This window comes from Simochromis diagramma, unplaced genomic scaffold (genome assembly GCF_900408965.1).
Source record: "Simochromis diagramma unplaced genomic scaffold, fSimDia1.1 OVJJ01000682.1, whole genome shotgun sequence".
Classification (NCBI taxonomy): Eukaryota; Metazoa; Chordata; class Actinopteri; order Cichliformes; family Cichlidae; genus Simochromis; species Simochromis diagramma.
The window spans coordinates 60,673-74,286 of record NW_024387359.1 but is presented as its reverse complement, the minus strand read 5'-3'; the positions used below and the strand labels follow the sequence as shown (position 1 = coordinate 74,286).

The 13,614-nt window shown below is 42.7% G+C and overlaps 1 protein-coding gene across 3 annotated transcripts; it reads left to right on the top strand.

Annotated features, from left to right (window-relative positions):
* The first annotated feature begins 2,225 nt into the window (after nucleotides 1-2,225).
* egfl7 (EGF-like-domain, multiple 7) lies at nucleotides 2,226-13,087 on the top strand. 3 transcript variants are annotated; one of them, XM_040007265.1, is made up of 9 exons: nucleotides 2,226-2,431; nucleotides 5,612-5,869; nucleotides 6,424-6,546; nucleotides 7,474-7,586; nucleotides 8,695-8,790; nucleotides 8,874-9,086; nucleotides 10,760-10,836; nucleotides 11,161-11,323; nucleotides 12,571-13,087. In XM_040007265.1, exons 2-9 carry the CDS (start codon nucleotides 5,790-5,792, stop codon nucleotides 12,588-12,590), a joined length of 885 nt encoding a protein of 294 aa, XP_039863199.1. In that variant the 5' UTR covers nucleotides 2,226-2,431; nucleotides 5,612-5,789; the 3' UTR covers nucleotides 12,591-13,087. The 3 variants fall into 3 exon arrangements, with proteins under 3 accessions (XP_039863199.1, XP_039863202.1, XP_039863200.1); XM_040007266.1 differs by lacking the exon at nucleotides 2,226-2,431 and adding an exon at nucleotides 2,438-3,690; XM_040007268.1 differs by lacking the exon at nucleotides 6,424-6,546.
* The last annotated feature ends 527 nt before the right edge of the window (nucleotides 13,088-13,614 follow it).

The window sequence follows — 13,614 nt, the reverse complement described above, 5'->3', positions numbered from 1 at the left end:
AACACAATCAGTCACTACTTTGGCGTCATTTTTCTAAAATGTTAGATCTCACCCTAAAAGTGGCTTTTATGTTGATTATGTTGCTCCACTGGCACACGACACTGATTAAGGATGACGCAAACTTAAAAAAAAACTTGAAGTAAAACTTGAATTTAACACTTGGTAGGAAAAGGAATCGTCTTCACACTTACGTTTCTCTAAAAGGTCTGCATGCTTTTGCGAATGGCCTAACAGACTAGCAGGCTTGCTGGGAGCAACAACTCGCTGCTCTTTTAATAATTTAGATTTTCCTTGACTCCCTTTTTAAGAAGTATCTGATGTGCACGTATTAGCCGTGTATTCTTGTAAAAGTTTGCCCATTACTCCCCATTCTCTGCATTCATACTAACGCAGCTTTCTCCTCAGCACTGATTTGGAATCTGTGTTTTCAAAATGCAAGTAATAAGTTATTGAGTTAAATGAGTTATTGTCGGGGAACAGCTGCCCTCTTGTTCATGCCCCATCCAGGGTCACTGCTACTGCCCTTTAGTAAAATCTGTCAGGCCTTCTTTGACGCAGATCCGTTTCCTGTCAAAGTGAGATTTTTATTGTTCCAAGGGAGCAGGCTCCAGAATCTGACTCCCCCAGCCTTTTCCTGTTTCCTTTTGAAGAGGAAGTGCTGCTTTGCTTCTTTTTTTCATCCCCCCCCCCCCCCCCACATCTTCTCTGGGACAAATCTGGAACAGTAGCTAGATGATTTTGCTTTTGTCAGCCAAGTCTTGATTTCAAAGAATGAAAGTTCCTTAAAAAAAAAGAAAGGAAAAAAGAGGCACCCTCCCACTTTGTTACACAAGCCTTAATATACAAACACACACAGGCTAATGCGCTGACAAACAAGCCCACGCTGATTTTTGCATCTTATTCTAATGCGCCCCCTCTGAGCAATCAGCACTGAAGGTGCATGCTCACCTGCGACCCCAAAGTCAAAGGTTCCCATGGTGCCTCAGCACGTAGGCTCTTTGTTATCGGAGAAAATAGTTCTTTGTATGCTGGGAGGGTCTGATTTAGTCAATATAAGCTCTTGAACAAACACTTAAAAAAGGGCCAAACATCCCCCACAGCAGCATCATTGCTTAACAAAGAGAAACAAGCCAGAACACAAATACATATTTTTTAAAAATCAAGGCATTTATCATTAGTGCAGAAGGAAAGTTCCGGTTTCTGCCACTTAAAGCTCACCCTAAATGCACACACTGAAGTTGTCTGAGTGTGCACGCACACATCAATGCATGTGCAGCAGAGCAGCTCTGCACACTAAATCCTTCTCATCGGATTTGTCAAAGTTAAACTCAGTTTAAATGAGAAGGTTGAGGAGCCTGTTGCTGATACAATGTCAGCTGCAGCCACCGAAATGCACTTTGGTTCAAATGAGATTCCTATGAACACAGGCAGGAACACATCCAACACGCTCCAGGAGCTTTACAAGACTGAGCGCGGCGATTTAACCCAACAAACGAATGAGTGCTCACACGTCAGGCAAACAAACAAGGATTCTAAAAGTGAATCACAAGGAAGGAATTCTAAAGATGGGAATTCTAAAGTGAATTCATGCATCTGGAAAATGTCAGGAGAAGTTTGGGGTTTGCAGTTTATCAAACTGTTGGTCATTACTGTGGAGGTGGGAGTGAGACATATGTATAAGGGAAAGTCTCTTTTTTTTTCTTAATATAATAATAGTGGTCTGACAGTGAGTTACAGGCTACCATTTGTCCCACTGCACTGCACTGATCTACAATGAAATGCATGCAAGCAGGGAAAAGAATCTACTTACTTATCATGTAACAAGCTGCAATTTCACAGATTTGATCTGGCAGTGACCTTAAACAGTTGTAAACTCGACTCTACCCTCTAATGGAATAGTAGTAAGTGCTGTTGCACTGGGCCTAGTGCGAGCTTCACTGTTCTCTATATTTGCATAGGCAGCAGGAGGCCGTGAGGTGAGAAGACTGGAGGCACTTGCCTTAAAAAAAAAACTAAAAATGTCACAATGGACGTGGTGGTGGGGGAGAAAAAAATGCTTCAAAATCAGATTCGCCAAGCGGTTTGAGCAGGATGGAGAGTGTTTGTGCATGAGAGGGGGTTTTATCAGCGGCAAACACTCACAGGAATTCCGGTTTGGGATTGTCCATCCAATTCCTGCGTTCCACAGGAAGCTTTGCATAAAAAGCAAGTGAAATACGCCCAAAGACATTTCATTTGCCGCCAGTCGACTCAGAGGGAGCACCTCGAATCAAGAGCGAGGGTTTTTTAATTCGATGCACCAACGCTAGAAGCTCTTAAAAGAAACTGGCACCATGGAAATGTCTCGTTACCCGCCGGTCCAGCGGCGCGTGCTCATGGCCGCCGCTCAGCCTGCGCGCGCACACGCACCTGACGACCTCATACTGCAAGGGTAAGATTTGTGCCTACTTCAAAGGTCACATTCCTGCAGGTAGGACACTGCACTAACCCGTGTTTCAAACTTAATGGTAGTTTTCAGATACTACAAACAGTGGGCTCGTTACTTTTCAGCTCACTCACAGGAGCACTTCAAAGAAGGGAAATTCGTAAGGCTAGCTAGATAAAACAACCTAATTCAAATTCAGCATAGGCTAGCTGTACTGAGAAGAGTTGCTTAGCAAAATTATCCATGTTGTTGATAAAAATCTATACAGGGTTAAAAGTGCCGCAAATCACAAGAGAGTAGTGTATTTTGCGGATCTGTAGGATCACATAATTATATGTGTTATTGCACCGTGTGTGCTTAACTATCGTATAGAGTAAAACTTCAAATTGGTGGGTTTTTTTTTCGTTTAAAATCACCAGAGTACATGCAAATACCGAATCACAGGCCTGTACAACTTACATACATTAAAAGAGTAATCTGGTAGATAGACCAGGTCCAACACTTTCTGACCTGGATGAAAAAACACGCTGTTTTTCATCAGTGTGGTGACTTTCTGAGCTCATTTCCATTGGTTGGGGGGGGGGGGGGGTAGCAATTTGTTTTCACATAACAGGGTTGTAATGTTTAAAGTCTCAATAATAGGTTACATGATTTATAAGTATTGTTGATATAGATTTCCTTGGACTATTTTATTTTTTCAGCTTTAGCAGTTAATTAAAGGATTGGATTATTTTGTCCCTGCAATGAGCTGTTTGCGGAATGGGAAACAGCGTGATTCTTGCTTTGTGCAAAACAAAGAAAAAATATTTATTCCAACAAATGTATCGTTTCACAAAAGCAGTGGACGTATGTGTGTGTGAGACAGAGCAGGAGGAGTGATCCCAGCACCCAAAATCTGCCTCCTTGTGATGGGTAAATTGCTTGAAGGGAGGGGCAGCGTGCCTCTCTCGGGTCTCTTTACCAACCAGTCGGCAGTCGATAGTTTATGAATGAAAAAGCTGAGTAGTCTACCTACTGACGTCACACACGAGTGAACCCCCACCCCCCACCCCCAGTGAAGGCAAGAGTGAGCTGCGGGACACCCAGCTGGAGGAGTGGGAGGAGGTCCTACCATCGCCCCCCATGCTCTCTGACAGTCCGAGCTCTAGGACAAACCTGAGTAGTGGCGGAGTTTTATCACTGGACTCTCCCCTCACTTGGCGGAATATAAGGAAACTAACTTTTATCAGACCTCCGGCTGTTTCTCTACTACCAGCAGTGTACAAGTGTGTGTGCTTTTTAATTTTTTAAATTTTTTTGCGGGAGTCATCTTAGAGGAGCTGATTGTTTATTGCACGGTTTGTCATTATTCTTATGTATCCATGCGGGCGCCCCGGAGTTTGGCTCGTGTTTAATGGTGTGTCCGGCATGCCCGCTTGTTCTTTGATGTAGGACTCTTTGGTTTTTCTTTGTATTTATTTCCGATTCTCTCGTGAAACCATGCGTTTAACGTGACTCTGTGTGCGTGAGAATAGCGCGGAGGAGAGAGGGTCTCTTTGACTTTATATACAGTGCCTGTAAAACAGCGCCCTCTCGCGGTGAATCTAAAAATGGTCCGATTGCTTTTTAATGTGTCAGTAGGCCAGGATTGATTATGCTTTGAAACATTTGCATGTGCATATACAAACATGGATTAAGTCTCTGGTGTTCCTGATGTACTTCCTGACACCCAAAAGACTTTAAAATAAAGCTGATAAAACTCCCATGTCCTAACCGACATTAACTTTTTGGACAAGTGTTTCCCCCTGTGGAGATCTTCCCCTGCCAGTGTAATGATGCTGAATCGTTAACACATATCATCTTGAAAGTGGCTACCTGCTGCACAGTGTCCTGCTCTCTGAAGTGATTTGTGAATGAATGCAGGGCTTTAGAAGTGCATGTCACGTCTTCAGGCACAAAGCCAGCCAGAGATCAGAGAGACATGCAAACTGTCATCCGTGGCTTAGCATCACCTCCAGGATAACCGAGGACTCTCCAGCAGGCTACGGTCCTGAAAACTGGTGATACCGCCTGGATGGATTTAATGTGCTCTGAGAGATTTCCCAGGGGTTTAGTATTGGCTGTGTTAAAACATGCCTGTAGGCTTACATTAGGGCAGGAGCGGGTCCAAGCTGACTGTCATGCACTCTGACAGTCCTACTTGGGAATGGGTGGCTCAGTCTTTCTTTTAATCCTCTACAGTATGTTATAATCTAATATGGTGTGAGGGAGGATGAACATATCTGTGAAATGAGAGTGCTCTGGCTTTTTTGTCTTTTACCCTGTGACCTCAGAGGCAGGGCAGGTGCAGGTCATCGATGCCCCTCTATGTTCTTATTGGATGCATTCAAACATCTGCCTAGCAGCGAGATCTCCAATATCTTTCCAGAAGGCTTTTCTGTGTCGTTGGGAATGTCAACTGGACATTTAGGGTTAGCGCAGAAATCCAAATGTACAGTGGGAGCAAATGAACTCTTTAGATGCATGTTAGGTCTTTATTGCTGTTTTCTCATTGCACCCTGTTTAATAACTTTTAGAAACATTCACCGAGAAAAAACCCAACAGCAACAACTTTATTTGTGATATAAAATACAAATCAGGGATGTTAAAAGTTGAAAGTAAAAACTGAAAAGAGTTATAGACGATCCATTTTGTAATTGAGATGTTTCCAGATGTAAAGTCTCTCATTTTTATTTGACACAATCGCGTGTCTCTTTTGCCCAGACCCATACTGCTCAGCTCAAGCTGCTCCCTGCCGTACAAATGTGACCACTTTCCAGTTTCAGCTAGTTTTTTTATTTGCTACTTAATGACTTCCGGGTTCAGTAATCTGCTGTTTCTCAGGCTTCCCCTTTACCTGTCCTCAGCGACCCCACTAATCATAAGTGACAGAGCTTCTCCAGACCCATTAACATTTTCTACACAGATTTAATGGGTGCTAATCCTTTTTTGAAAAATCTGCTAATGCAGACATGACACAGCTGACACTGACACCAGAGTCCTTCCCTCTAGTGGTCCATGGCTTCAAAGGAAGTAGGATTTGCTCTGTGGCTGCAAAAGAATGAACTGTATTCCATTTAAGTTCCTTTATTTATCCCCTTGTTCGCATAATTTTTTGTTCCGTTTTATTGCTTTAACACATCCTCTCCCCATGCCCTCTCCTTATAGGTAGCTGGAGTGGTCCTCCTTGAAGGAAACACATAGATATTCAGCGTGAGGAGACTCTGGATTCAATCCACACCCTTCCCCCCGTCACCCCTTCTTCATCCTCCTCTCCTCTTCCCTCCGACTGGCACGGAGAAGAGTCCAAGAGACCCAGCGAGGGAACGTGGGAAAGAGGAAGACGATGTACCAAATACTGCTCCTTTCCTCCTCCCTCTTCATCCTTCATGTGATGGCCACTCCCCAGTTCATCGCTCACCACGGGTAATAGCTCACTTAATACTCTTCATGTGTTTGTAATGGCCTGTCATTTAGTCAGTAGCTCTGTCCTGATTTCAGCTGCAGATCTCCCCTTTAGCTGTCATTCATACTGTGACATTCTCAGCCAATGTGAATGTATACAGGTTGGTCAAATGACCTCAGTCTCTGTTCCAACTCTTAGATGCACATCAGTATGGGCAGGCTCATTTTGTCCTTTTCAGTTGATTTGTACATAGGCCAAAATTAACTGAAAGGTGAATGAAAGGTCAAGTGGCAACTTGGAAGTCGAAGATCAGCTCATAACTCGGACACATTCAGGAGTGATTACATAGGTCATTCAGGAGCGATTAGACTCCAATCTGGAGTTTTTCATGTGAATTGGGGACCACTTAGGGCTTAAATATCTCAAACTGTTTGAACTTGGGTCTGGAATGACTTAAAAGCTGTAAAAATGTCTCCATTTAAAAACCAGCTCAGCTTCCGGTGCAGCTGGAGCGCCTACAAATGTGCACTTCTGGTCAGTTTTTAACATCAAATCTCACGTCTGCCTTTCACAGGAGAAGGGTGTGCGGCAGAGACCTCCGTCACAGTGTTGTCACTACGACAGAGTCGTTCGTCCAGCCAGTGCACAAGCCCTACCTCACCCTGTGTCAGGGGCATCGCCTCTGCAGCACATACAAGTGAGACAAACTCTCTCAGCCCTCCATACACTGAATCAGCACAAAGACACAACAACTAAATCAGACATCTAAAGCTTTTTGGGGGAGAAAAACCAGCCGAACTGCACCGTCAGTTTACATCAAGAGTCAGCCTTTATCTGAAGATGTTTAGTTTATTAAGGAGTAAACAGTGCTTGACATGTTTAGGAAGGGAAAGGGTTAGGAATACAATCATAAATAGATCTTGACTTCACACAAACACACACATATACACATGCATGTGCATTTTTCACAGAACTGGGTCATGGTGGCACATATTTGGGTAGGATCTAAATATCGAATACTTTGTGTAACGACGGGAAATGAACTGCTTGCCCACAGAGACTGGTCGTGTTTATTTTGGACTCTATCTCCCTCCATACTTCTCTCTCTCCCTTTTTCTAGCTCTGACCCCCCCCCCAACCCACCCCTACATTCTCCCCATTTTTTTCTCTTTAACTCCTCTTGCCACCAAAATGCAGCTTCACTTTAAAGCATTTGTAACTTGTGTGCTCATTATGTAGACAATTACAGCCCTAGAAAATAGTTCTTTGTTTTGTTTTAAGAAAGCACATCCCAAACTGGTTCCTTTAGCTTTCGGTTCATCACCCCCTGCAAGCTAAACATACCAAGCTCTCAGCAGGCTGCAGCAAAAGCTCTGATTTTCGATACGATCTCCAGCCCCTCTCTCATCTCTGACACACTCTTGGAAGTCAGTGGTCCGTGGTTCAGTATTCCACCAAATTACCATCCTCTCATCAGCATTCCTGCTGTGTGACAGATCATGGAAAAGGCCTCACAGGCTGAACCCCACACGCACAGACACACACACTTACAGATGAGAGTGATGACAGCATGAATAATTAGAAATGCCTAAACGCTGTGGGTGTCTGTACTTCGTCTCCGCAGGACTACGTACTTGGTGGCATACCGACAGGTGAACAGAGCAGCTTCTCCTTTGCATTTCTACCCAGATTGCTGCCCGGGCTGGAGGAGATTTTACTCTCACAACTGCAACCAAGGTATTTCAGTGGGATGTGATGAGTTTCAGGGTTGTTTACCTCATTTTCTTTCCCTGTGTAGCATCAAGTCTTAATAGAGAGTTTAGAAAAATGCCAATTTGTTTTCTTGCTGAGAGTTAGATAAAGAGCTCGATCCCACCTTTATATGTTTAAATGTAATATGAAGCTGTAGGCTACAGCTAGCTTAATGTAGCATAATAATTAGAATAATGAGGAAAGAGCTATATTAGCCCAGTTTTAAAAAAAAACTGGATCAGCAGAAATTCCAGGAAGTCAAAGGCCCTGTCCAAGCTCCAGTCTTGGAGGCAGTTAATATAAAAAATACAAATGACAAAACTGCAGTTCCTCAAATGTCCACTTTAGGCTTGCTTCTAAAACTCCACATAGATACCCAAATTTAAATGTTCACATTTAGAGCAGAAATAAGCGTATTTACATCCCGCTACACTATTTGTAACTGATTTCTTACTCTATTAGAAGTGTAAGGTTGGTAAGGCTTAAAGTTTGCATTATTCGGGGTGTGGCAACTTTTAGTGACAACTGTCATGGCTGCCTGCTAGGCTTCATCTCTGCATTTAAGCTCTTTAACTGGACAGCTCTGTGTTTATGCTGTTTTTGCCTTTTAGAGCATTTTATTGAATTTAAATAATAGCAAATAATATGGGAAGTCATTCTGTATGTTAAAAAGTTGCAGTTACCAACACAAATACAGAGTCGAGCAGATAGCTTGCTAGCAAGCTCTCTGCAGATGGAATGCAGCTACATTTTTTTGTACAATATTAACTGTGTTTTTTCTGAAGTTCTGAGGTGGTGTATTTTTTATTGTTTGTATTAATTTGCTTTGATTTATTATTTTGATGTCGATCTTTTTGTCTCTGTCTCAGCAAGAACATCTGTTTCATCTCAGTGAGAAAGTGAAACTGCATATTTCCTAGAACTTAGACAGGTCACTTGTACAGATTAAAACAAACTACATTCAATTTGACAACAATTAAAATGTTAGAAAGCCAGGCTAGCATAAACCAACCCTTGCTAACTGTGATACCATGGATCCATATACAAGAGTGATCTCTTAACCAAATGATCGCTTCATAAATGTCTTTCACAGCTGTGTGCGGACAACCCTGTTTGAATGGCGGTACCTGTTTAAGACCCAACCAGTGTGCTTGTCCATTAGGCTGGACGGGACACCAGTGCCAAACAGGTACATGTGCTCATACCATTTACCTGCAAAGCCACTCTCGGGTGTCTGCGTGTATATTCACAGTGGTCTTTCTTGCCTGTCAGATGTGGATGAGTGCAGTGAGCGGCAGCGGTGCGCCCAGCAGTGCGTGAACACAGCTGGCAGCTATCGATGTGCATGCAGAGAGGGCTTCGCCCTTGCTGGAGACGGCCGTTCCTGTCAAAGCCTTCCTCCTCCATCTCCTCCTCCTGCCACTCTTACCTCCTCATCACAGAGCAGCCAGGCAACAGTGGATGTGAGTCATCACACTGATGCAGGTAAATGAACAGGATAGGAGTGTGTCTAATTTTGTGTTACGCAGCAGCAAAGTGTCTGGACAGAAGAGAGGAACATGGCCAGCTTCGCGGTCCATTATTACTTTTGGTACGCGCTATGCCACTCTCAACTCGTACCGTGAGTAATAATGCACTGCGACTGGTGCCGACTCCAGACAGATGTCTTGCGGTCTGGCCCCGTGCGGCGAGACTGGGACCGATTGGGCTTTGATAATGACTCCTATGAGTCCTGTGAGCAAAGCAAACATCTGCCTCTAATAGAGCTCCCGTGCTAATACAGACATATTTTTATCCCACACACTCCACTAGCTCTTTTAAAAAAAGTTTAAATGTTATCTCCTACCAAGAAAAAGTCATTTTTCCCTGTGTGTGCTTACTGTATCTTAGCAACAACAGAAAAATACACCCCCCCCCCTCCATGTCTAGAAATGTGGTCGTTGACCCGAGGATGTTCCTTTGAACTCCAATTCTGTGTCAACATTATCTGCTCTCTCAGAAATTTATGTAACATGAAAGTTTAAAGAAGACGTACCTCATCCTGATCTTTCAAACTTGGGGGATTTTTTTTGTGAGTCACCACATTGTTAAAATCCAAAAGGAGAGAGTGTCTCCTGTACTTGCAGAAAAAGAAATATTTCTCTGTAAAGTGTGTGAGATTGCCAAATTTCTCAGGCTCTGCTCCAGACTCCCTTCTGTTTATCGAGTTTCACACTGAGCGAGTTTTCTCTGTTCAAAGGAAAGTGCTCGTCTCCGTGACTCGGCGTGATAGATCAGTGGAAGCATTGCTGAGTCTGTGAAAAGGACAGAAAAACACTCAGAGGAAAGGGAAATAAAAAGCCAATATGACAAATTTTTGTACTTTAAGAAAGCAATGTGTTCTGTGTCAGAGGCAAAAATAATTATTGCAATGTTTTTGTAAGATGTCTTTCCTGAGACAGTTTTCTGTTATTTGTGTTCATATGCACATATCAGAGTGATATTATGCCAGGGGTGTTGGACTACATTTCTATGCTGCAGTCTTTACCCCCCCTCTCGCCTGCATTCTTTTCACCCTGTTCTTGGCCAACACTTGTGTTCTCATTCCAGCCACATCAACCCCGTCTGCTGGGGGCCATCGCCAGCTCCCCCTCCCCTTTCTTCTCCTGAACCTCCACCTCTTCATCACCCTGTTTCTCAACTTATTCTTGTCTCAGTAATGGGCCACATCTGGCAGAGATCGAAGGCCTGCAGCAGACACATTCCCCTTCGAGTGGAGACAACCAGGCTTTTCCTCACAGTCAAATCACAGGAGGAATGAATGTTTGCCTGTATGTTTCTCATGATCTGTCTTTGAGCTTATCTACTGGCTTTTTGGGCCATTCCCCCCTCTGTGCCCTGCATTCCCCCTCTCTCTCAGCAGCCCTGCCGTCTTCTTTCTGGTTTATACTTTGGAGACATTGCAGTGGTAATGAATCATTCGAGGAGGGACTGAAGGGGGCTTCCTAGATGCTCCAAGGAATCCAATGCAATATATACTCTGCATCATTCTCACGCATCATCACATCCATGCCCTTACCCCTCTCTCTGTTCTGCTCCTCATCAGTTTGTTTCTACAGATTCAGACTGAAGTCACCACGCTCTGATGTGTATGTCTGCATTTGTGTGGTTTTCTATAGATGGAAAGTTTGGCTTGGTGGAGAATGTGACAGAGGAGGTACAGAGCCTGAGGAACCGAGTTGAGCTCCTGGAAAAGGTACACAGGAAAACTCAAGAACACATGTTCAAACATATAAAAGCCACCTACTCTGATACCTCCCAGTCTGGCTCACCAGGAAAACCTCTGAGCCTTGTGTGTGATCTGACGTCTTAGCTGCTCTTTAATCCCCCAACCAAAGATTTTTAGATATGCCAGACCTGCACAGTGGCTTTTTAAAACTTGCATGAGTTTACTAAAATCCTTCTCATGTTAAACAATTATAAAGAGCAAATGGATAAATATATAAAATAACGTTGTGTAATGGTCCTCATGTGGAGCATTTTTCTCTTTTTCCTAACTTCCTCTCATCTCTCTGTTAAGAAGCTGCAGTTGGTGCTGACGCCCTTCAGCAGCTTCTTCCCACTGTCATTGGATGAGGGCATGTCGGAGAAAACCACCTTGCTATCCCACTCTTTCCAGCAGCTAGATCGCATCGACTCCCTCAGCGAGCAGATCGGCTTTCTGGAGGAGCGCCTTGGCACATGTGAGTGACCACAGACTGACCCTTTTTATTGTTCACAAGTTAAAAGCCAGTATTTTGTTGAACTCCATGGGAACTTGGTTTCCTGGGAAAGTAGGATCTGTAACAAAAAAAGTCAAATTAAAGACAAGAGGCCATACAAAATCTCAAATGTAATAAAATTCACAATCCAATCCATCAATATAATACAATCTTGTGCCTCTAATGTAATAACCTTTGATTATGATGTAATACAGTAAACTGTACAAGCTAAAAATGACACATTTGCTCTTAAAGTTTAACCTAATTAGGCACAGCTGAAGCTCATGGACAGCCATGTTAGACAAACTACGTTGCAGAAATGTTATTATAATTAATCACAAGTTGTGTATTGGTTATACGGAACTGCAGTCTATCCAACTATCATAAAAAAATACAAACAGTGGCCCTAAAGGAGTAATCAGGGGTTAAATTCAGTTTTAGTATATATCACCGAATCACAACAACAGTCACCAAAAGGTAAAAACGTATCAATGATACAGAGAAAACCTCCTATGAGCAAGCACATGGAAAAAGTGGGAAGGAAAACCTCGCTTTTAACAGGAAGAAACCTCCAACAGAACCAGGAGCAGCTGTCTGCCACAGCTGGTTTGGGCTGTTGGGAGGGAGACGGGATGTAAAAGACAATAAGGAATTTTTGGAGAATGGTGTTCTGTTGAAGAGCTGCTGAAACAGCGTTAGCCGTGCGGCAGACATGCCGCTTTTTATTTAAACACTCCAGTCTCTGCTGTGCTCACTAAAAAACACTTTCTTGCTACTGTGCAGCCACACGAGCCCACATCCCATTCGGCTTAACAACCTGCGCCGTCATGCTGGTATTTTAAAGTAGATGAAGAATAAATAGCATACAAGATGAAGACAACCAAGTCTTCTATCAAATTTAACTTGTTTTTAACCAGAATATATTCATCAACATTAGTAAATGTTTAATGTAAATGTTTAATCATATAAACAAACTTAACCAAATTTAGATTGATTGCATTTTAATAATAGCTACTTCGGGAATCCAAACACTTAAAAGCATTTGAAACCAACCTCTTTTCTATTCTTTGAAAAGGTCTCCCGAGCCAGGAATACAGTTTTATTTTTTTTAAAAGTATTGTTCTTTTAATGGAAATCCTGTCGGATAGCGCCCAGTGTTTTCAATCATATTTCAAAATCCACAGTTATAAACATACCTGTGGTAAGTCTTTTCATCTTCTGCCCTGCAGGTTCATGTCAGGAGAATTAGCCTCTGAACAGGGCCACCATTGTTCCAGTAAAGTCACCGTCCACGCAAACCTGCCAGACTGGATGTGCCAAGACTGCTGGCATTTGCAGCAAAGAGATTGCAGACGTCAGAAAGTGCCTTGGTCCTCGTTACGCCGTGATGTAATCGCCTCGGAAATCATTTGAGATTTTTACTATTCCTGACAGATTCATTTACTTTTCTCATTGAATCACTGTCACGTTGTTGATTTTCTAACAGTACCTGTGGTAGGGGGCAGTTTCACTATTACACCACCCCAGGAACGTCTCAATTAAACTCCCCTGTTAGGGTCAGAGGTCAAACTTGCTACTTAGTTTGTTTTTCACCAGTGCAGCTTTGTCCCAAAGTGACCTGGGGCATCTGTATTTATGTATTTAAATTATGATTACTTGTAGGTCTGTCTCAGTGCTCCAATAGACATTTATAACTAGTTTTGTAACATTTTGTAATAAAACTTCCTAATCAAAAACACGACTTACTGATTAATGTGTGCAGGTATGTGAGCTTGTCTACAATGCTGATGGAAGAGTGCAATTACAAACCTGCTGACCTCATGTGTGTACAGGAAATACTGCAATCAGTGGTAAAAGTATTCAGATACTTCCAGTCAAAGCACACCAGGAAAAATGGGATTTTGAAAAAAAATATATCTACAGTCCACATTATGAGAAATGATGCTTTACATAGATACAGTTTTGTACAATGATTGCTTTCTGTAGATAAATGGGATCATTGCTTTAGAATCAGAAAATCATTCTAGAAAATTCATAATTCCCTAAAAGTACATCAATGCAATGTCTTTTCCCCCCTTTTTGCTCCATGAAATTAGAAGGTTTTAGGTCTCAGAACACTTTTTGTGCTTCACAGTGCAACATGTCTGCAAACACGCAGTCAAATGTCACAGAGTTAATGTGGAATATTAATATGAAGTAGCAGAAAGTGAAAATAGAAACAAAGTACCTCCAGGTCGTTATGCCCCAACTTTAAGTCGGAGCGTAGTTTGCTG

Coding starts and splice junctions, on each gene's coding strand:
- egfl7 (XM_040007265.1), top strand. CDS start 5,790: ATGTACCAAATACTGCTCCTTTCCTCCTCCCTCTTCATCCTTCATGTG. Junction 5,870..6,423: donor CAGTTCATCGCTCACCACGG/GTAATAGCTCAC, acceptor TGCCTTTCACAG/GAGAAGGGTGTGCGGCAGAG. Junction 9,087..10,759: donor GAGTCATCACACTGATGCAG/GTAAATGAACAG, acceptor GGTTTTCTATAG/ATGGAAAGTTTGGCTTGGTG.